The 20,716-nt window shown below is 39.8% G+C and overlaps 2 protein-coding genes across 2 annotated transcripts; both read right to left on the reverse strand.

Annotated features, from left to right (window-relative positions):
- Nucleotides 1-616: 616 nt before the first annotated feature.
- Nucleotides 617-10,273, reverse strand: LOC112565727 (probable beta-D-xylosidase 2). The gene is made up of 15 exons (XM_025241399.1): nucleotides 10,049-10,273; nucleotides 9,163-9,289; nucleotides 8,779-8,910; nucleotides 7,500-7,828; nucleotides 6,699-6,858; nucleotides 6,271-6,441; nucleotides 5,947-6,038; nucleotides 4,773-4,999; nucleotides 4,288-4,541; nucleotides 3,922-4,144; nucleotides 3,614-3,703; nucleotides 3,102-3,313; nucleotides 2,544-2,744; nucleotides 1,645-1,816; nucleotides 617-1,305 (listed from the first exon to the last, which is right to left on the reverse strand). Exons 4-15 carry the CDS (start codon nucleotides 7,814-7,816, stop codon nucleotides 1,193-1,195), a joined length of 2,232 nt encoding a protein of 743 aa, XP_025097184.1. The 5' UTR covers nucleotides 7,817-7,828; nucleotides 8,779-8,910; nucleotides 9,163-9,289; nucleotides 10,049-10,273; the 3' UTR covers nucleotides 617-1,192.
- Nucleotides 10,274-11,364: 1,091 nt separating this feature from the next.
- On the reverse strand, nucleotides 11,365-18,496 carry LOC112566585 (coiled-coil domain-containing protein 94-like). The gene is made up of 7 exons (XM_025242821.1): nucleotides 18,343-18,496; nucleotides 16,667-16,767; nucleotides 15,956-16,100; nucleotides 15,048-15,179; nucleotides 13,884-14,065; nucleotides 12,614-12,731; nucleotides 11,365-11,863 (listed from the first exon to the last, which is right to left on the reverse strand). The coding sequence occupies exons 1-7, from the start codon at nucleotides 18,364-18,366 to the stop codon at nucleotides 11,537-11,539; spliced, it is 1,029 nt and encodes a 342-aa protein (XP_025098606.1). The 5' UTR covers nucleotides 18,367-18,496; the 3' UTR covers nucleotides 11,365-11,536.
- Between the last annotated feature and the right edge of the window lie 2,220 nt (nucleotides 18,497-20,716).

Consider the following 20,716-nt stretch of genomic DNA (forward strand, 5'->3'; position numbering starts at 1 on the left):
AAGAGGCTTGTCCTTGAATTCCCCATTTTTCGCCATGGTAACACTCTACCCTCGCTTCATGACTACAGCCCCTGAAGTCGTGAGTCCAAAGTGTCCCTCCCTCTCACATTCACAAAATTGTGGGAAACCCAAGGTTAGTAGGGATAAATATGAAACTTGTCACAGTTTTTGAGTGGTTATTCTCACTAGGTGGGTTTTACTTTATGATACTAAAATCAGTGACTTTCTCTACCGTTCATACAACAAAACTGTGAAGATTCTTCAGTAAGCTTTTGGTCGCTGGTGAGTACGTTTGTGAGGATGGTGCCTATCCATCAGATGCCCATTCAACTGTTGGGTCAGCGGGAAAAATCATCCTACCTATATCGATGTTTGTGTTTTATGCTGTGCCAGCTACTAAGGCACACATTGAACCGGATAATTGTGTTGATTATATAACAATTATTACATAGCCCACGTATTAATTCTCTGTGATCGGGCACACACAACACAAGGGTTAATGAAAAAAAATTAAGGTGTTCTCTGGAATTAAAATAAAAAAAGTTGTATCTTTAACTCATGCACAATGCACACATATGCGGGCGACCGCAAACACACGCGCACAATATACTGTAGGCACTTTTACTGGCTGTTTAATAGTATCAGTGTATAATAATAATAATAAATAATACACACTTATAACACTTATAAGTAACATTGTCTGTTCAATGGTGACAATGATTTTATGATGCTAAAATTAAATAAATAATATTACATTGTATAAGTAAGTCCTGTTATGATAGTAGTTATCAGACACGCATGATTCCCTTGTAAATAAATTACACTGAGAGCTTTGTGTGAGCCGACAGCGCCCTTCATGCAGCAGAGCTCCGCCACATCCAGCACACGGTGAACTTTTAACTCGTTCTACTATGCCAGCATCACAAAGGGAAAATCTACTTGAAGATATGCAAAACCTGGCAGACTAGACATGTAGCATAGCTACAAGCACCATATACACACTTGTGCTTGTTGGTAACGACAGTGCCTTCTCTTGCTCATCTACGACTTCATGAAAACATGTTTCCCTTTCCGATTCGTTTTCAAGCAGGACGACTGGTAATATTTGACATCTCAAACAAACTAGGTGCATCTAAAATACAATATAAAAGTTTGTTTAGGAGCAGTAGTACAAAGGGAGACAAGTTCTCCATCAGCTGGAAACAACAACAAATCCTGCAATGATGACGTCGGCACTCAGAACGTTGGATCCCACAGACCGTTGCTGTCCAGGCTGCTGTCCTCCGACGTATATACGTATCTTACCTGAAACACGAACAGAAAAATATCGTATATAGGTATCGTACTTGAAACACAGTACACAGATATATAACCGTCTTGCCTCCATCAGCGTTTGTAGAAGCGTTTGAATTTATTTCTATAGCTCTTTTCTGTAATCAAGAACATGAGGTTCTGAATTCTCTACACCCCAATCTCCTGACGTTTCATGTTATCATGCTTGTCGAAGTCATCTAGGCGGCATTTTATCAACTTGTTAACAGGTCAAGAATAAGTCAACTAGTTGTCTCTCAGTGTTTTATCTATTGAGTGCAAGCTTGATGGCTCTACTGCCGTTGAAGGGTAGGTGTTTTGACATAAGGTTACCTGGAAGGGTCTCCCATCCACTGTCTGTGTAAACAGCTAAGTATCGTGCAGGCACCGTCAGGTTCAGGGTCGCAGCCTTGCCAGAGGTCAAGGTCGTACGTGCCACGGCCACAAGCTGTAGTTTTGGAGTCGGCACTGGGTAATTCACCCAGGTAATGTACACCTGTGTAACCTGCAGAACACGAAGCATCCCAGTCAAAAAAAAAACAAAACAAACAACAACAACAACAACAACAACAACAACAACAACAACAACAACAACAACAACAACAACAACAACAACCAACGTGTTCGCTGTTGCGAAACCTGTTGCTCGAAGAATTATGACAACATGGAAGTGGAAAAAAGTAACATGACTTTCCCTCACTCCCATTCTTCCCTCCCCAATTCTTAACTGCTTGACTAACTTTGAAGAAAATAACCAAAACTGAACAGGCGTGATCAGCTTTAACAGAAATAACCATTTTTCTTCTGGGAGATGTACTCAAAATCAGCATGTTACAACTTAGCGGAATAAGTATCAAGTCAGTCCATCTTGAATACAACAATATCAACAAGTTAACAACAGTAGCAGACGACGCATGTTACTGTGTGCGCATTTGCTGAATGTAAGATCTGTTTAATATTTTTTACTTTTATTTATGTCAATTTAATTTGATCGGCTCTACTATAAATCATATATGTGTGACACTATCAAGCTTATATATATTATTAAGTACTTGTTCGTGACTGCATTAATTTGGGCATATTTTATAAATAGATGGCTCATCCTCTCTAAAGGAAATATTCAGGACATGCTTAGGACATGATTAATCCGCGACAAGAGTCAGCAGTAAAGAGATCCGTGATACCAACAGAAGCAAAAACACTTCCAGGCTACAACAGTTTACACAGTGTACCTCATCGGCAGTGTACAGTCCCGTGTTGCTGACGGTAACCTGGAGCGAGAGGTCTTGACCCGGGTTCACAGTAGGCGGCGTCTTGAGGTCACTGTAGGTGAAGGTAGTATATGACAGGCCGTAGCCAAAAGGATACAGAGCCTGGCCTTCAAAGTACCGGTAGGTTCTGCCAGCCATTGAGTAGTTCACCATGTCTGGAATCTGCCAGAAATAATCTTTAGTCCTGTACCAAACCTGCTAAAACAATCCACCCTGCTAATCAAAGTCCACAAAAGTTATATAAAGGGAAGATTGCCACTCAACAGACTACTCTTACGGAGGGTTGCAATGTGGTCACCTAGCCTGTCGAAACCCCGCTTCTTCTGGTCTCAGTCTCTTAATTCCCACTCTTGGAAGCCAATAAAGGTTTCTACAGAAGTTGCCGGAAATTTAAAGACTTTTGCGAAAAACAGAGTTCTAGACTCTACCTTTAATATTACTGGTCCTGACAATGGGCTAACGCTGTATAATTACCTTCTCAGCCCGACATCTGTCCAGTCAACAGGAGGGTCTTCTTACCTGTGATGCTAACATGGGCCAGGTAGCGGGGAGACGCGCACCAGGGGAACTAACACCACCGTAGTTGGTCAAGACGCGATAGAGTGCTGTCCCCGTGGCCTGTGCAGGATAGAAGCATTCCAGTATGGCCACCACAGCCGGACTTTCGTCTGCCCACGTGATGTTCAGAGGCCCCGCGTTAAACAACAGCAGGACCACTGGTGCCCCGTTACCTTTAAGGACAGAATGCATGAGATGTGTTCAGTCTTCGTGACTGAGTATCCCATAATAGTCTTAGACCACCTGCCTATAGACCACAACCTATACCATGCCAGACTACTGCTCACCGAGTCTCCTTCTCTCTCTCTCTCCCTCCCGCTTTAGAATAAGGGATTGTCATTATTTCCCTTTCCCTCACCCCAAAGTTCTATTTCTCTCGAAAGGAACTTATTAAATTTCTCCCATTCAATGTTAAACACTGCTCAGTCGCATTCATTCGTTTGGGCTTTTCCTGTTCTAGGCAAGGAACTCACTAAAAGTCACGGCATCCTGTAGCAGTTGCAGCTGTTGCCCTGGTAACTTAAGGTCAGCACGATCGTTGCCTTCGCTCTCAATCTGGTTGTCTGGACAATTTTGGCGAAAATAAAATAGACAATGACAGACGATTCAAAATAATAATTTAGTCATGGAAAGGTAAATTATTAGGACAAGTACACAATCCCGATAATACAAAGCAAACGAGTCAGCCAAAAGGTACTAAAAAAAGCACAAAATAAATGGATTTTGACTAAACACCTTGGCTGTGTTGACAACATTGACAGCGACATCATCACATGCTCACCCGTTCCAAGGCACACAAACACAATGTCGGCTCCCTCCACTGCGACCTTTATGCGCGACGGGTCGTAGTCGACACACCTGGCGTCAGAACAGCCGTCGGTGCTGATAATCGAGACACCCAGCTGACTCAAGCCGTCGAGAGGTGTGCTTGTTAAGGTCTCGTTAATAGTTGGAGAGTAGTCCCCGTACAGAGAGGTGACATTGTTTGACAATGGCCCTACAACCTGCACAAAAAACGGGTTCTTCAAATTACTGATTAAATAGCAAATATAAATATCAAATAAAAGAAATATGTGTAATGGTCTGATGATGACGTAAGATGTCAACACGAAGAAAATCTCAGTCTCATCATCTTTGAGATACTCACAGAAACTCTGTTAAATACAGTTTGTTTCAACGGTAGAAAGCTGTTGCGGTTTTTAAGCAGTACAAAGCTTTTCATGGCGGCTTCCAATGCAAGAGCCTGGTGGTCGGGGCTCTGGACGATGGACACGTTCAAATCTGTGTAGGGGTTCATTGAGGGAGGGTCAAACTCTCCCAGGCGCATGCGCGTGTAGAAGAGAGGTTTAGCTCTCTCACGAACTGTGTCCTCTTGTATTTGGCCCGATTTCACACCTTCCACTGCTCGGAAGAAAAAGCAAATAAAAGACGAGTTAGCTTCTCTTCTCTCTCTCACACACACACGGCCACCGAGAGCCAGCACGTGCCCCGGAGCAGAAAACCTCTCTCGACCCCTTCTAATTGGAATCGTAAATTATTTTCCAAGTATGTAATAATATGTTTACAATTTAACTGACCATGGCCGGGCCCCCCTTCACACATACACGCACGTGTAGGTGTGCACGCACTCACCAATGTAAGTGAAAACTGCATCCACATTGTTGCGAGAAACCTCCAGGTTGCAGCCAGCGTTGATGGCGTCGGCAGCAGCAGTGACGTTGTCGTCGACGTAGTGGTGGTCAGTGATGATCCGCTCGAGGGCTGACTGGTCACTGACCACGTAGCCAGTGAAGCCCCAGTCGTTGCGGAGGATGTCCGTCAGCAGCTTCTTGTTGGCACAGGCCGGGACACCATTGATGCTGGAAAGAAATCCCCTCTCCCGTATTTTACAAAAGATCGGCAACACTTTAGGGCTTTACTCAGACTAAAATGATTAGAGGTTTACAAAAAACAAAACAAAACAAAACAAACAAACAAACAAACGAATTTTGGGTTGCTATGAAAAAAATTATATATATAAAATGCTGTTTGTTGATTTACATGTTAAATGCGACGTAGTGCGCAATCACCCTCGGTGTTTGTTACATTTTTCTCTTATTTTGTATTCATTTTTTTTTTTTTTTTTTGCCTACTGAAGATTTTAAATTTGCAGAGATAGCAGTGTCTCCATGTTTAAAAGTCATGACCCATAAACGTCTACCTCTAAAAGTGGTTTGCGATGAGGTCTTAAGTACCTCCGATAACTAAGAGAATAGCTCTAGTGTTGGTATCGCCCTTATGCATTATATATATAGATATTGTTCGTGCGAGCGCACACCTGAACGGACGGAGAACGGGTAGCGGGTAAGGGGTGCAAGGTTGTAGGGCACCAAAGCCGTCGCGGGACCTCTGCCTTTGTTATCTGGACGAGCACTGACCGCTATGTGTTCTTTACCTGGCACCAGAAGCTCATGACCCTCGTCGTTCCTGTTGTTTTAAAGGCTGTAGGAGGGTGGGGAAGTGTGAGAAGGGGTGGGACAAGCAGTGAAAAGCCGGCATAGCTACCCGCCTGACATATGTTAGCTTGGCAGCGATTGGTCATAGTTTGTTAATGGAATGCTCCTAGTATGTTTGGGTAGGCTTGACCAAGAGAATTCTGGGGGCGCGGATTTAGTATCCCTGGTGACGGCACAATAAAAATATGCACATTACAAAACAGAACCATTTACTAGGCAGAACTGATCACATAGAAGATATGAACCATGTTCTCAAACTGTTCTGAACTGAGTTTGACACAATACATTGGCAGGTGCAAAAGACTTCTCACCTGTTGTAGCTGCACATGAGACTGTAGGTGCCGGCCTCAACGCAAGCCTTGAAGGCAGGTAAGAACGTGGTCTGCCAGTCCCTGTCTGAAACCTGTTTGATATATAAATAATAAAAATATAAAAGTAATAATACCCTCCCCCCCAAAAAAAAAATCTCAAAAATCTTGAAAAGAGAATGACATAAACGTCTCAGCAATTCTTAAAAATGACAGGAAGATAATTTAAGAGAAAAGAGATGTTGAGTTAGCGGGGATGGATGAACACAACCAAAATGAGAGGAAAGAATGAATGGAGAAGTGAAAGAAAAGAAGGGAGACGGTTACCTGTGCATCAAAAGAAAATCTTGAGACAGGAATGTTCTCCGGTCCGCCATGAGCATCAAAGTGCTTGCAGCCTGCGTTAGTCAGAATGTAACGCGTGTCGTTCCCTTGAAGACCATGTACGAAACTGGTTGCTAGGATACCGCTGAGTATGGGATCTTCGCCGTATGTCTCCTACAGGTAAATGTTGGCTGGAGTTGGGAATTTGTTGTTGTGACTATTATTATTAATTATTAATTTAGCGATCTCTTACTAAATGATTATGCTACACAATGCTGACTGTAAAAATCAAATCCAAATGTTGTAGAATATGCATCGTTCATGCACCAATGCTGACCCCAAACGTCCACACTTAGAATGCTCTTTCGACTCACCCGCAATTTTGCATGTTTTGGGGTGTCATTGGTCACTGGGATGTCCTGATGTCTTACCTGGTTGCGGCCCCACCTGGGGTCCCTCATGATGTTGATGACGGGGGAGAAGCAGCTGAGGCCGCGGTGGTCGCCATACAGCCCGTGTTTGGTGTAGTTGTTGTATTTGGCCCTGACCTCTAACCCTGTGGCACGTGCTACTCGCTCCACTAGGTCGGGGCTGCACACGCAATACATTAAAGCAAATGAATTTACGCGTTAATTTGTGCTGTTAAGAAATATAAAAATGTACCATTGTACCATAATAACTGACTGTATGCACAAATGTAACCAGAAAGCGTTTAGCCTTTTGGTTTGAGCTTCGGGATCTGTAAGTCAGTTTGAAGTTGCCCCCAGTGCATTCCGACACCCCTACTTCACTAAAGCTAGATGATGAGTGAGTACCTGACACCAAATGGCTTTGGAGAAGGAAAATGCATGCCTCGTAGATGTGTGAGCGGTGTTTTGGTGAACAGAGACACCTCGTGACAGGGAAGTTGTAATTACAGTATAATAGAATACGGAAGGGCGTGGTCTCATTCAGTGTTAAGGATAATCACACAAAAGTCACGCTACTAAACAGCATGTGAGGGAGGAGGAAAAGGAAGGAAAAAAAAACACCTGACGAGAACAAACGAGTAAGAAGGAAACTTAAGAATATTGAAAATAATAATAACTTTTCAGAAATATATATACACAGCAATGAAAAATATTGATTATATATATATGAAAATCAAGTAGCGTTTATATAAATAAAATACTACCAAATATATATCCGACTAGCTACGTTAAAAATGCTGCAAGGCCCAACATTTGACTTACCTGAAAGATGCCGCAAGGCCCAGAGCCTGAGGGAAAGATGTCGCAGGTCCGGCCTGGATGTCGCCCCGCAGACACTCCGTGTTCCAAGAGTACGGCCCCACCCCCAGGCGGGCGATGGGAGGGGCGGGGCTGACGTCAGGCCCGTGCCCCCCAAACGCCATCTGCGACTGCAGCTCCTCCAGCGTCAGCAAGGACACCAGATTATCTACCCTTGTGTCCCATGGAAGGGACACGTTGCGGAAAGGGTAGTCTTCCGTTGTACAAGGCGCAAAGAAGGTGAGGATGAAGACAGAAAGGACTCTGCTACTGAGACCCATCTTAAAATGGTTCTGAAAGCCAAGAAACAAAAAAAAAGTTGTTCTTTACGCAAACGTGGAAGAGCCAGACACAGGAAGACTGTACTGGACTCAGAGGCAGGCTAAGTCACGCATAACTCTTCTCGTTTTGCTGTGTTTCTGCTACCAGCTATCTAAAATATTACTTCAAAAAGCTCTATTGAAGCTATGCTTGCTCAGGCTCCCAGAGCGGATGTGCTTTCAATGTTCGACTAAATATGGCTGCTGAAGAGTTGCCTATATCAACGACTTACAAAGTGTTAACGTCTTGACCGCTAGAAAACTTTTCCTTCTATATTTTTGTAAGTGTGTGAGATGAGTTGGAACCCACAACAAATAACTCCCAAAAGATTTTCTTTTAGTACTTTTAGTTCTATACTCTACCGGCTGAGGACTGATACGAACTTCCGGAAACGACACATTGAGGCTTTGTCTTTCCTGCTTCTTATTAATAACATAACTTCCGTTTCTCTGAAGGCTAAGTGGCATGTTATTTAGTTCAACCATCGTTCATCTCCACTCTGTAGGAGAAACACAAGCGACTCGAACATCAAGCACACACACACACACAAAATTCTCAACCAAGAGACAGACAGACGAGTTACAACTTTATCTACAAATGTTCCCGAAAAAAAGCTTTATACATGTATTACAAGTGATTTAAAGCATAGGTAAACAAAGACAAGGAACACTAACACAGCAAAAGGCATCAATCGACAAGCAGCAGCTGATTCTTTAAACCTTCTGTTGCCTGCCGTGCATCCCTTGAAACAGCAATTAAGTTCTGATGGAAGTTTCAAAAGGCCTGTTTAGACTAGCTCAATGGTCTAACAAACCAACAAGCCAACTAACTAGATGTACAAGCTGTTTTGTTTACCGTGACTCAGCTGGCACAAACGCATATTGTTGCAAGCAGGCAAGGAATAACAGGTTTTGCTACTTACTGATATCACGGGGCAGCAACTGAAGGACTTGTCGCTGAGGTTTATGCGGTCAGAAGTTCAACAAAGTTAGGTCGTCTTGTCACAAGCTGCGCGTGCACTTGCGTGTGTACTTGGCGGCTTTTATCTTTCTCCCTGTTCAGACACACTTCACCTCAGACGATGTCGAACATCGTTTTCTTGATGTGCTTAGAATTACGAAGCTCAGAAGATGTTCATCTACTATGGACATTATCTACGAATTTAAATCCTAAATTGCCGAAATATCAAGATGCCAGTTTCCGTGAATTTTTTTCCCGAATTCAATTAAATGTAAACATTTTTATATTTAGAGGGAAAAGTCTGTAAGTGTAAAAAGTAGAAGCCACGGAAAGTTTCACATATTACCTGACTGACAAGGTAGGAAACAGTAGAACGAGAATAATGTCGTGTTAGAAGTCCAGACTACAGTTTCAGGTTTGCATTACTTCATCACCACTAGTGAAGACGACTTGAACACAGAACCTGATCAGGACTGAAACAGATCACCATGACGATTATTCCACAATATATATATATGCTTAGTGTGCGATATACCCTGTGTGATGTCAGCTCACATGACTCAGCTATGAGCTGTAAGCTGACAATATTGTCAACTGTCAGTCTTGACGACTACCCTATAGTATGGGAGGGGTGATCACGAGACAGATCGATGGTTTTAATTTGGCATAATGCGTGTCCACGTAAATTGTATTTGTCACGAGCCTTGCACAGCTATTGATATAACGCCTATATCCAGAATGATTAAATCTTTCCGTGTACAGCTGGTCTCCCTACTCCCCTGCCACACACGTACCGTTAAGATGGAAGAATGAAGAGAGACAGGGAAGAAGGGGGCGAAGAAAAAGAACTCCCCTGACATGAAACTTTGCAAAGCTGTCTTAAAGGTGGCGACACTTAACAGTTATAACACACAGTACTCCGGTATTTAGAATATTTTAGTGACAAACATACTGCACTGACTTTCAGTCATTTCTGTCATCGAGAACGATGGAAAATGTTGCTTTGTCAACGCTTCATGCAAACACGACCAATAATTGCTCATAACACCGAACAACATAATCAAGCAACCAATCAATGAATGGGAAATAATACACGTGTTACGGACCGTGACATAGATGTTTATGTACTTCCGCGACAAGAGTGTTTATAAGACTAAATGATAATAAACAGAAGTGCTACTGCGGTTATTATCAGACACACGTTTCATTTGCAGGTAGGTACGTACGTATACCTGTCGAGCACAGTTCGTTTTCCCAGAGGACAGTGCACCTGGAGTACGTAGTCCGAAACTGACAGGCATCACCACTGCACACACGACGACGTAGTCTGCTGCATCAACATAACCAGATAATAAAGCCTCTCATCGTAAGATAAACAAATTTGTGCAAGGCAGACACCAACAACAAATCACCAAGCAATCTCGCGCGGTTTCAAGCGCCATAACAAGCTTTGTTGTGAGCAAGAGTGACTTGCCCTTGAATAGAGTTGTCGTTCTTGTGCTGCTTTGATAGTTCAACAGGTGCACACAATTAGTTGTTGCAGGTGAATGTGGCGCTAACCGCTTATTTGTCGAATTTCGCATTGTTTTGGTCGGTTCATGACATTTTTCAGGTCGTTAGAGTGTAAGGTTTTACAGACCTCACTTTTATTGGGGCCAGCTTTTCGTAAAGGTGCCCATCTCCGCTCCCTTATCTTCCCCAACAATCTCTGGAGTTAGATACTTAGATACTTATTCCCGCCAGTTAGGTCAACTAGGGAAAGTGAGCTGCGGTTCAGGGGTATGGAATCGGTGTGCCACTCCCTTCGAACTCCAGCCACGGATGGTAACTCTAGGCAAAAATAAGTAGTTCTGTTTCAGGAGTCAAGACCTCGTCCGAGCCCATCACCACTGACACACATAAATATAAAATTAAGGGTTTATTTATTTTTATGAAGTCATGTTCGTAAATATTCTGTTGACAAAAGGATGAGTCCCAAGCTTTAGGACATTAGGTCATCCAAGTATGATCAATGCTTGCTAAGTAGCCAGAGATGACAAGTTTAGTTGACATAGGCCGTTTGAAACCCAGGGTGAAAGACACTAGCAAATGTTCAGATCGTAGTATGTTGTTTACAGAAAGATTATGGATGGAGCAGGCCTTGTCCTCATACACAATCAACCATTTGAGGACGTGATGTCTATTTGGCTGTTAGATCAGCTCGATTCTTGTATGATGATTGTAAGGACAGCCAAATTGGAAGTTGCCGAAGAATACAAAGTTAGTATGCACAGTAGCGTGCTGATCTACGATTTAGACATTTAGAGTCTAGAAGCTTGTTCCTGCTATAAGGTGATTCAGACAGACAGAAATTTTGTGGACTGGTCAAGTCAATTTCACCTGGCAGAGTTCAAAAGTGTTGAAGTTGCCATCAGATGTTGAGAACTTGTTTTGTTTTGTAGTTGAGCACACTTTCCCATGGTATAATTACCCTTTGGAATTAATAAAGTTGGCCATTGTCATTCTCTCACACAGTCTACCTTCATGTTCATAAAATACAAACAATACGTTTAAACACAAAAATCTAGGTTATATATATTTTTTTTGGAGAGCACATTTATAAATCATGGTCAGTATGCTACTGGTAGTAGTTAATGTAATCCCAATGACCCATGTTGTTCCACATCACAATGCCTCCTTAAAAATGAAAAAGGAAGAAAACCTAAAAAAATCCAATATTCTCAATTTGAATCTGTTCCATCACTAGCCTCACCATAAGCACTCAGCAAACCAAGACTACTGCTGGCTGAAGCAGTACTGTTACAAGGCACAGCGGCAGCAGTGCTAATTTTGTTACTTTCAGTGTTAATACTATTTTTTTCACTGTTGTCGGTACTGTTATGGTCACTGGAGTTGTTGCTGTCCTTGTTCTCGGTGCTTTTAGAAATATGCTTCTTTTTTACCAAGGCAGCCATCTTAGCCTTTGAAGAAAAGGATCCAACACTCTTTTTCCACAACTCTTCTTTTCTAGGCAACTGCAGGGTTTCCTGTGTTTCACTCTTTTCCTCCTGCACGAGATTAAAAATGATGATTAGATATATCTGTCTGACTGTATCATCTAAAATATCAATATTGCTCTCCCATTTAAACCATTTGTTTTCTCACTGGGTGAGATCTCAAATAATAATGAAATACTGGGGTGAAGTTTGTCACAAACTAAAAAGAATATGTGATATGTAGACTGGTGTCTGATAGACCTACCATACATGTGTGGCAGGCATTAAATTCATCACTGGTATTAAAGCACAACAAAATCCAATGTTTAGCGTATCAAACATCTATAGAAAAATGAACAAATCTCATGACGGCAGTCAGGCACAACGAGTAAGCATATAATCCTCAACCCACGACCCAGTAGCCACTAAGCATGTGAAGTATGCACCCCCAAATAAGCAAAAACCCTCCTGTGTACATTTTACTATAGTTAAAGAACAAAATAAAAAAAAAAAAAACCCAGAAACTTTCATATATTTTATGTCTGTTATTAAACTCACTCAAACCTAAAATGTTTGCATCTACTCTTGTCTTAAAGTTAATGATTTGTGCAAATGAGCTATGTAATATCTGGTGAATTATTTCATCCCAGATCCATTGATGAATAGTTTAAGTATGAAACCCAAATGATCCCTTGAATTGTGTGCCCCTGCATTAAAGAGTACACTTCCATCTTGGCACAGTTCTTTAGCATTTACATTGATGCAGTTTCTGAGGTTTTCAAAGATGTTTGCTAATTTATCTGTGCAATATCAGCAACTTACAGTAAGTACATCAGTAGGCTTGGTAGGCTTCTTAATTGTTGGCTTGTTGCTTTCCTCGTCACTGTCAGAGTCAGCTAGTCTCTTGATTGTACCTCCTGTCTGTTTAGCAAGGATTGATCTGCACAGTAATATTTACCACATTTGTTTAGTCAACATCTAGACCGACAAAGGGGGCATAGTCAGACAGTGAGAAATATAAAGCAAGATTCAAAATACACTTAGTTTGGTAATCTGACTTTAATTTTATTGTTTCAATTTTCTGTCTAACTATGGTACTAATAAACTCAAAGACAATGTGTGCGCGCACACACACACACAGTGCTACTAAAATGTTACTTACAAAATGTGCACTTTCAAATTATTTTTATCTTTTTGCAGCAAGAAAAATAGCTGCTTAATGTGAAATCATACCAAAAGCATGGCATAAGGGACTACCAGCCTAAGCACTGTATGGAAGGGGTGTAAAAATATTTTGCTTTTTTATAAAACTGCCTTAATGCTAGTTAAAAAAAAGATTTATATGCATTAACACCAAACCATTTTCAAGAATATTTATGACTTTTACAACAGCCTCTTACTTTTGATAATAACAGATTTGTTTTTAATCAACAGTCCTGTAACTTCACCTTGGTTTGTATTCTACAAAATGGTCAGGTATTTCAAATGATGGTAAATTTTGCAGAGCTTGCCCCTGGTGCAGAATAGCTGCTATATGCACTGGCTGTACAGGGTTATGGAAATGCTAGTCTTATAAGATAAATCCCTTCCATGAGTTACATCCCATAGACCACACTAGCAACTGAAATTCTGAAACCTTCTGATTATCATTCATTGCAGGTGTCAAAATAAGAAAGAAATGTCAAGTTAAAAAAAAACAAACAAACTGCAATCTGCTTGCAAATTTTCTGCTGACGCAGATTGCAGTTATTTTTTTAACTTGACATTTCTTTCTTATTTTGACACCTGCAATGAATGACAATTAGAAGGTTTCAGAATTATTATTATTCAGTTATGTTTACACATGATGATTTTTAAAGGTGGGAATCACAACAGAGAGAAAACTGAGAGGTCAAGTTCAGGAAAAGATGTTTTATTTAGACTGAAAAATATGGTAGGATCAACAAGATATGGGAGAAAGACAGCATGCTGCCTTATTTCTTGATAGTATAGCCTTTTTCCAGTAATTTTCTGACCGTAGCACAGTTTTTTTTCCTTTTTGATAAACAAAAGAAAAGAATGAATGGCTAAGTGTGCAACCTACTGAACCTACTGAACAAGTTCATCTTCCTCCTCTTGCTGCAGTTTGAGAAGGTACTCTTCATACACCTTCTGTTTCTCAATCAGAGAGTCCGTATCTACTTTGGCATGGCGTGCATTAATCTCTCTAAGTTCCTCAAGCTCATCTAGTTGGTCCATCTCATTGCGGCTGGCCTTGGTGCGGTTCTCCAACACCTGAGGCAATGTCAGTCTATATACATTAATATCAATACACATAACAGCAGGATGAGCAAGACAATACAACTTTATTTGTCTCAAAGGGTAATTAGGAAGCAGCTCACACACTGTATTACAACAAGCGAAAATTGCATAGCACAACATCGACAACAAACACCACCATTACACATTTATACTCCTGCGACAGATGATCACCAAACAAACTCCAATACAATTATAATTCATCATTCACATACATGTGCGTATACACACACACTCTCATCCACCAGCCTTCCAGAGTCATTAATTTCTTGGGAGGCATCTTGTTATTATGTTGAACTTCAGTCAGTGGGTAGTAAACAACTATTTTATCCTAGATGGGATGAACCAGTCACTGCTCTTACAGCAAGTAGGTTATGGGACTTGGGGTTTATCTTTTTTTGTGCTTTTTAAAGCACCTCCACATTTGTTGTTAAAAGACAATATTGAAGTCCAGTACTCACCACTATAAGTGAAACTGATGATGATAAGTCACACCAACAAAATCAATAAAAATACACGTTGATGAGTATACAGCATGACTGAAGCCACATTAGAAGATGCCTGTGTCACTTATAAATGCATGTTACAAATCGACTGATAATGATGCCCAAGATCAGCATACTATTACTAGTAGTATTCTGCTACTAACCTAATGACGCTGAAGAACCTGGATTTGCTGAGAAGAAATAAAAGCCACACACAAATTTTAACAGACTGAACCCTGACTACTGCATAATTCTGTCAACTGTTGTGTAAATGAGTAATGTGTAATGTTAAGGTCACATGCTGACTACTGCTATAAGTTGGGCTATTAACAGCTATCTGCTGAATCTGCAAACCTACAAATTGTTGTAAGCCTGTTTCAATTGCAAAGAATTAGCAATGAGAAAACAAAAGCAAACAAAGGTAAATTGGATATCCAGTAGGAATGTCACTGAGAAAGATTACACAGACCCACCTTCATAGGGTTTAGCTCCTCTTCTTCCTTTTCTTTTCGTTCCTTTTCTGCCATTTCCTGAGCCAACTTTTCTGCCTCAAATAGTCTTGTTGCTCCTGCTTCTAAAGTGTAGTCTGTATTACGAAGGTCTGTCTATGGAAAGACAAGAATTCCATTTGTAAAAAATATCAGGTGGATTTTATATTTTATTCGAGCCTTGGTGACAAAAAGATTTTAACAGATTAGAACAAGCAAAGAAATCAATGAGAGTATTTCATCGGTTATTTGGCACCTGTGCAGTACACACTCATCAGTGGTTACAGTGGAACTGGGGGTTCAAACTGTTATAGCTACTTAGTTCCCTTTACTAAAAGATGCAAATGAAAATAACTCGGAAAGATAGCATTACTATTGTATTATAAACTGTCCCACCAGTGAATTTAAATAGGACAGGATTAAAGTTGAGTATGTAGTTAATAGTTCGTGTCAGGATTTTAGATAAATCAGTTAGATGCAAACATTTCATCATGGGACTGAAAGTCAGTGAAAACATACAAGTGTCACAGAGACAAGCAAAACAGCTGCTGCAAAATCTGATAGGATATTGCCATGGTATACTGATCTAAACAAAATACCCTAACTGGTACACAAACTGTAGATGCAGAAAGAATGGAGAAAGATACATTTCTATCCTGATTGTAAACATCTGTGAAAACATTCAGATAATTTTAGGAGAAAAAAGTAAACATGCAATAACCTTCCCATAGGGTAAAATTAGACCACATAGTAAACAAATGAATGTACCTTTACAGTGACAGTGTAAGGAAAAGTCAATCTTTGCACCAGAGAAATTAAATCTATGTAGAACTACTGTGCTATAACAGTATATGCAGTTTTAATACTAATTGACATGGTGTGTCTTAACTTACCTTGAATGCGATTTCAGCCACACATTTTGGACAACGAATGTAAAACCTAAAGATGCGGAGACCAAGATAATCCTCATCATCAACATTTTCTTTCCTCGAATTAAACTTTTTCCCTTTGTAGATGTACTCACCACACACATTGCATCTAAAAACAGATCAGAATAAAGAATGAAAATAAAATCACAAAAACAAAGAAACACTTAGGAGCACATAAAAATTATTGTCATAAAAGATTGTACCATCACTTTAGAAGCAAGACAAGACAACAGAAACTCCATGATTATAAATATCACACTACAGCCATTAGCTTTGTATAAAACTACAGTCTCAACATTTATTACCTCGTTAATACACTTCCTAGTACACTTTATGACAGAATGGATTTCCCCTGAAGGTGATTCTAATTATGGACTATCTCTCCTCTTTACATCACCATACCGGCCTATCCCATTTGTTGGGTGGATTATGGCAAAACTGCCGGTCAGGACTGTATGTAAAGTGTTTGTATTCTTATTCAGAGCAAAGAAACTTTCAAAAATTTCTGCTTTAGAGATCATGCATTTCTCAAGTTTTTAAAAACATTTAAGTGACCCTAAATGTAAACCCAACAGAAGCACACACAGATGACAAAAATGCTTTTTTAACTGAGTAGTTCAAATTTGAAAATTAACAATGTTTAACAATATTTTCAGAGAGTTAATTTATACTTACCTCATGTTAAAGGGTGCCATAATGCGAATACTGAAAGTTCTGTTTTTGGGAGTTCGAAGTTTTGGGATTTTTGATGGATCAAAGTCAGGAGGGTAATATTTCTGAAATAAGCATGTGAAAACATGAAAACATCCACATATATTTGTCCATCTAGCAAAGCTAATAGGATATGAAATCGTATGTACCCATAATTACATCCACCAACTATTGACAATTTCAGTTCTTAGAACGCCTTGATTCCAGCCTCCCAACAAAATCCCAGCAAAACATTTTGACTGTCCCAGATTGTAATGTTAGTGCCAGCCTCATCCTTTCAACACAAGTCAGCAGAAAGATACATGGATCACAGCACTCCTGCACCACTTTACTTCATTGGTTTGTTGTCCTTTTTGTCTGGACATGATGCGACTATTTAATCCCACCAACTAATTGCTTTAGCTGTAATTTGGAGACAAAAGTAATAATTTTTTGTACTTGTGTAAATTTTTGTGGTTGATTTGTTATGAAAAACCCCCCGCGTGCACACCTACATTTTGGCTTATTAAGCTGTCCATCTAGGGTTATTGCATAACTCAGGAATTTGTGTTTGGGGCAGATTTCAAAAATAAATAAAAATCCCAGTTTTGAATAAGATAATACAAAAAAGCCCATAGGATAGGCGAGTACATGAGATTTAGTGCATGTGTTATACAGGGCGACATTTCTCTGTATCCGCATATTTCAAGTAAGAGCCATCTCTGCTACAAACTAACCTAACTACACCCATATCGAAATCAAAACCGAAACGACCACTGAAAGAATGTGTTCTGTTTTGCATCATACACAATCACTACAAGACTAGAAATACAGTCGGACCTCAATAAGTCGAACTCAAAGGGACCCCCAAAAAAAATTTGACATACGGAAAATGGCATAATAGGCGCAGGTTAATCAAGGACAATGTTTTTCCGGCTTAATTACTGTATTATAACCGTTTATTATACTATCGTTTTATACGGATGCATGTAGTACAGTACTGTACTATCAAACAATGCTGACCCCTTGCCATTTCCGCGGCACGTACCGCACGGGCACAACCACACCGACACCAACTCTATTCAGTGCTAGTCCCGATAAGAGACTGACAAAGATGAAAGGAAAATGGCGTAAAAGCGTCTTAATTTCTTGAGACAGTTTGGAACAGTTTGAGACCTGGTTGGTGATGACTCAAACTTCGACTAACGGAGGTTGGAAGCCAATGACAATGACAATTCTTTATTTACGAGGGACAAAATAAGCAACAGAGCGCTTTTTTTTCATTTAACCCTCGCCCTTTACAGGGAAGGAAATTAATGACATATATGAAGTAATTAGGCATTATTGAAAAAAAATTTGTAGTAAACATAGAGAAGGGTATCTATGTACAAGGTGATGGTTAAGAAGAAAAAACTTCGAGTTAAGGAGATCTAAAATACATTGGTCTTATGGAGATTGGCCAGGAACTAACAATTAATTCGATATAGGGGGGTTTTCGACTTAGGGAAAGTCGACTTATCGAGGTCCGACTGTACATGAAGTTACAGAGTGGGACTATTAAGATTTAATAAATGTTAACCCAACTTGGATAGCACAGACAACGACGGATCGAATAACTACAATTTTAAATAATTATAATTATTTCTTATCTAAGAACTTACGTTTAAAACTTTTCTTTCTGACATCTTGAAGAACTGAACAACTACAACCAGCCACAAACACTTCCTCACGTCTACAGGATAAATAAACAGACTGTATGAGAATAGAACTATTTAGGAATCATTATAAAGTAAGAATTACAGACTCAGGAGGAAAAAAAACATGAATATCTAAATAATGCAGATATATAATCACACAACCCGATTAACATAAGCAATGTCAAAAATGTCACAGCAATATTTATCAGATTTTAATTTGCCGTTTATTTCAGAGAGTTTCAACGGACAACTCTGTCGGAATGAATGTAGAAGATAACACTAGTTGCTTCCCTTGAATTAGTGTCTTGGTAGTTACACGGATCGTCGTTCCCAAGCACAAGCTCATTCAGTCACGCATAACCGATAAAATCATTGAACGCATCAGTCATAAAGTAATGTTTTCCTTTCCTTGTGTCTGTGAGTCAAAAGTGATTTTCTGAAATAAAGTGTTGAGAGTTTTTTTTTAAACAGCTGGTTGAATTGAAAGAGAATTGATTTCACTTTGTGAGTATATTTATGACACTGTTTGAGCTGTGGATGAGCCGTTCAAAGGTAATTAAGAAGAAAACCAAAGAAAAGTTTGGAAAAAAAATTTAATGAGCCTTGTGAACTAGTTTTAACATAGCGATTTGCTCCAAGGTGAGATCAAAACCCGAGGAGAGATTTGACCGTGATCCAGTTATTTTATCACTTTATGGTCGGGAGCCGGTATTAACAGAGATGGAGTCAGTTTTCGAATAGATTTTTTGCCGGAATTACCTCATGAATATTAGTCCTTTGGACAACCTTCATGCCTGTTCACTAACAACATTGCAAAACACCCAGCTTTTATTATAAGTACTCAGTGTCTGAACACCAATCTGGTTTCCGCTTCCATCTTCATAGACTTTCTGTCGGGATGCTGTTAATGGTGCTAGCATTAATTTAGTATAGACAACAGTACACGTACACTTATACGAAAGCAATCAGTAATTATAAATAAGTATGGAGAAACAGAAAACTTAAATTAGTTGCCAGCAAAAATCAGTGTAGACATGACAGTGTAGACATGAATACATTCACCTCTATAGCTGCCAGTAAAGTAATATAAACATCACCACATTAATTTATACTCTATGGATGCCAGTAATTATAAATTATTATAGGTAGCAGAAAACATAAACTGGAAATAGCTTAATATGAACACCAATAAGTTAAAATTTTTAGTTATCAGTAAACTAGTATAACCAAAGGTATCATCATCCTGTAAAGTGTGCTTATAAAGTATTATCATATTCTTCCGAAAGTCGGGTGGGGGGAGGGTGAGAGAGAGAGAGTAGAAGAAAAAGCCAGGAAGGGATAAGTATGAGGTAAATTTTTCTAAGACTCAAAGAAAGGAAAGTTCAAATGAAATGAAGTTTGATAAAGAAAATAATTCCAAAAAAAAAAAAAAGAGATTAAGAGCCATTGAAGAAGTTATATAAAGGTTGAAGGAATGAATAAAAGGATTAAGAGAATCAAGCAAACAAAATAGAGAGTAACAAACAAAGAATAAATGGCGCAAAGACAAACTTGAAAATGCAGGCATCCGGATAGGCCAATTATTTCTTGAGAATTATCAGAATTCTGGCAACGCGCGGTTCTCGGACTCTTGGAAACTTCAGACAAATGCGCGTTGAGGACAAGCGTAGTCCACAGACGAGAGCAGTCAACGGGTTTCAGCCATTAGGTAACTCAATCAAGAGGCAGCAGACGACAACAAGGTCAAGCAGAGCTCGCCAAACTGAATAAACTGATTAGCCACTGTGAACCGTCTCGCTGCCCCCGCACCACTTCATCAGTCAGTCAGTCAGTCAGTCAGTCTGTCTGTCTGTCTGTCTGTCTGTCTGTCTGTCTGTCTGTCTGTCTGTCTGTCTGTCTGTCTGTCTGTCTGTCTGTCTGTCTGTCATATAGTAATAATAAAAATTAAAAATATAATAAATATTGTTTGTACTGAAAAATGTTAATCTCCTCGGCAAAAATAGTCAGCGACAAAAAAAGCATAACGATTATGCGTTGGAAACAAACATGCAGGATATATACCTACACATTGTATAGTATAGCACTGGCCAGTTATAAATTTACTGGATAGAATATGTCATTTATTTCTTTAAAAAAAAAAAAATTAAGGTCGCAATCAGGTTAAAACAATTATATACGGCCTCTGTCAAAGTTTGCCTATATTTTACACACAAAAAATGAATAAAAGAAGCAATTCAACGTATTTCTCTATATATCACATTAAATTCTCCGGGGAAGACACATACATGTACAGCAGATATCTATACGCGGTACAGTATTTTTGAGATGGCCCTGCTTT

Source organism: Pomacea canaliculata, linkage group LG6 (assembly GCF_003073045.1).
Source record: "Pomacea canaliculata isolate SZHN2017 linkage group LG6, ASM307304v1, whole genome shotgun sequence".
Classification (NCBI taxonomy): Eukaryota; Metazoa; Mollusca; class Gastropoda; order Architaenioglossa; family Ampullariidae; genus Pomacea; species Pomacea canaliculata.

Coding starts and splice junctions, on each gene's coding strand:
- LOC112565727 (XM_025241399.1), bottom strand. CDS start 7,816: ATGGGTCTCAGTAGCAGAGTCCTTTCTGTCTTCATCCTCACCTTCTTT. Junction 6,442..6,698: donor CCAGGTGGGGCCGCAACCAG/GTAAGACATCAG, acceptor ATTTACCTGTAG/GAGACATACGGCGAAGATCC. Junction 6,039..6,270: donor GATTTTCTTTTGATGCACAG/GTAACCGTCTCC, acceptor TATATCAAACAG/GTTTCAGACAGGGACTGGCA.
- LOC112566585 (XM_025242821.1), bottom strand. CDS start 18,366: ATGTCAGAAAGAAAAGTTTTAAAC. Junction 16,101..16,666: donor ATGGCACCCTTTAACATGAG/GTAAGTATAAAT, acceptor ATCTGTTTTTAG/ATGCAATGTGTGTGGTGAGT. Junction 15,180..15,955: donor TGGCTGAAATCGCATTCAAG/GTAAGTTAAGAC, acceptor GTCTTTCCATAG/ACAGACCTTCGTAATACAGA.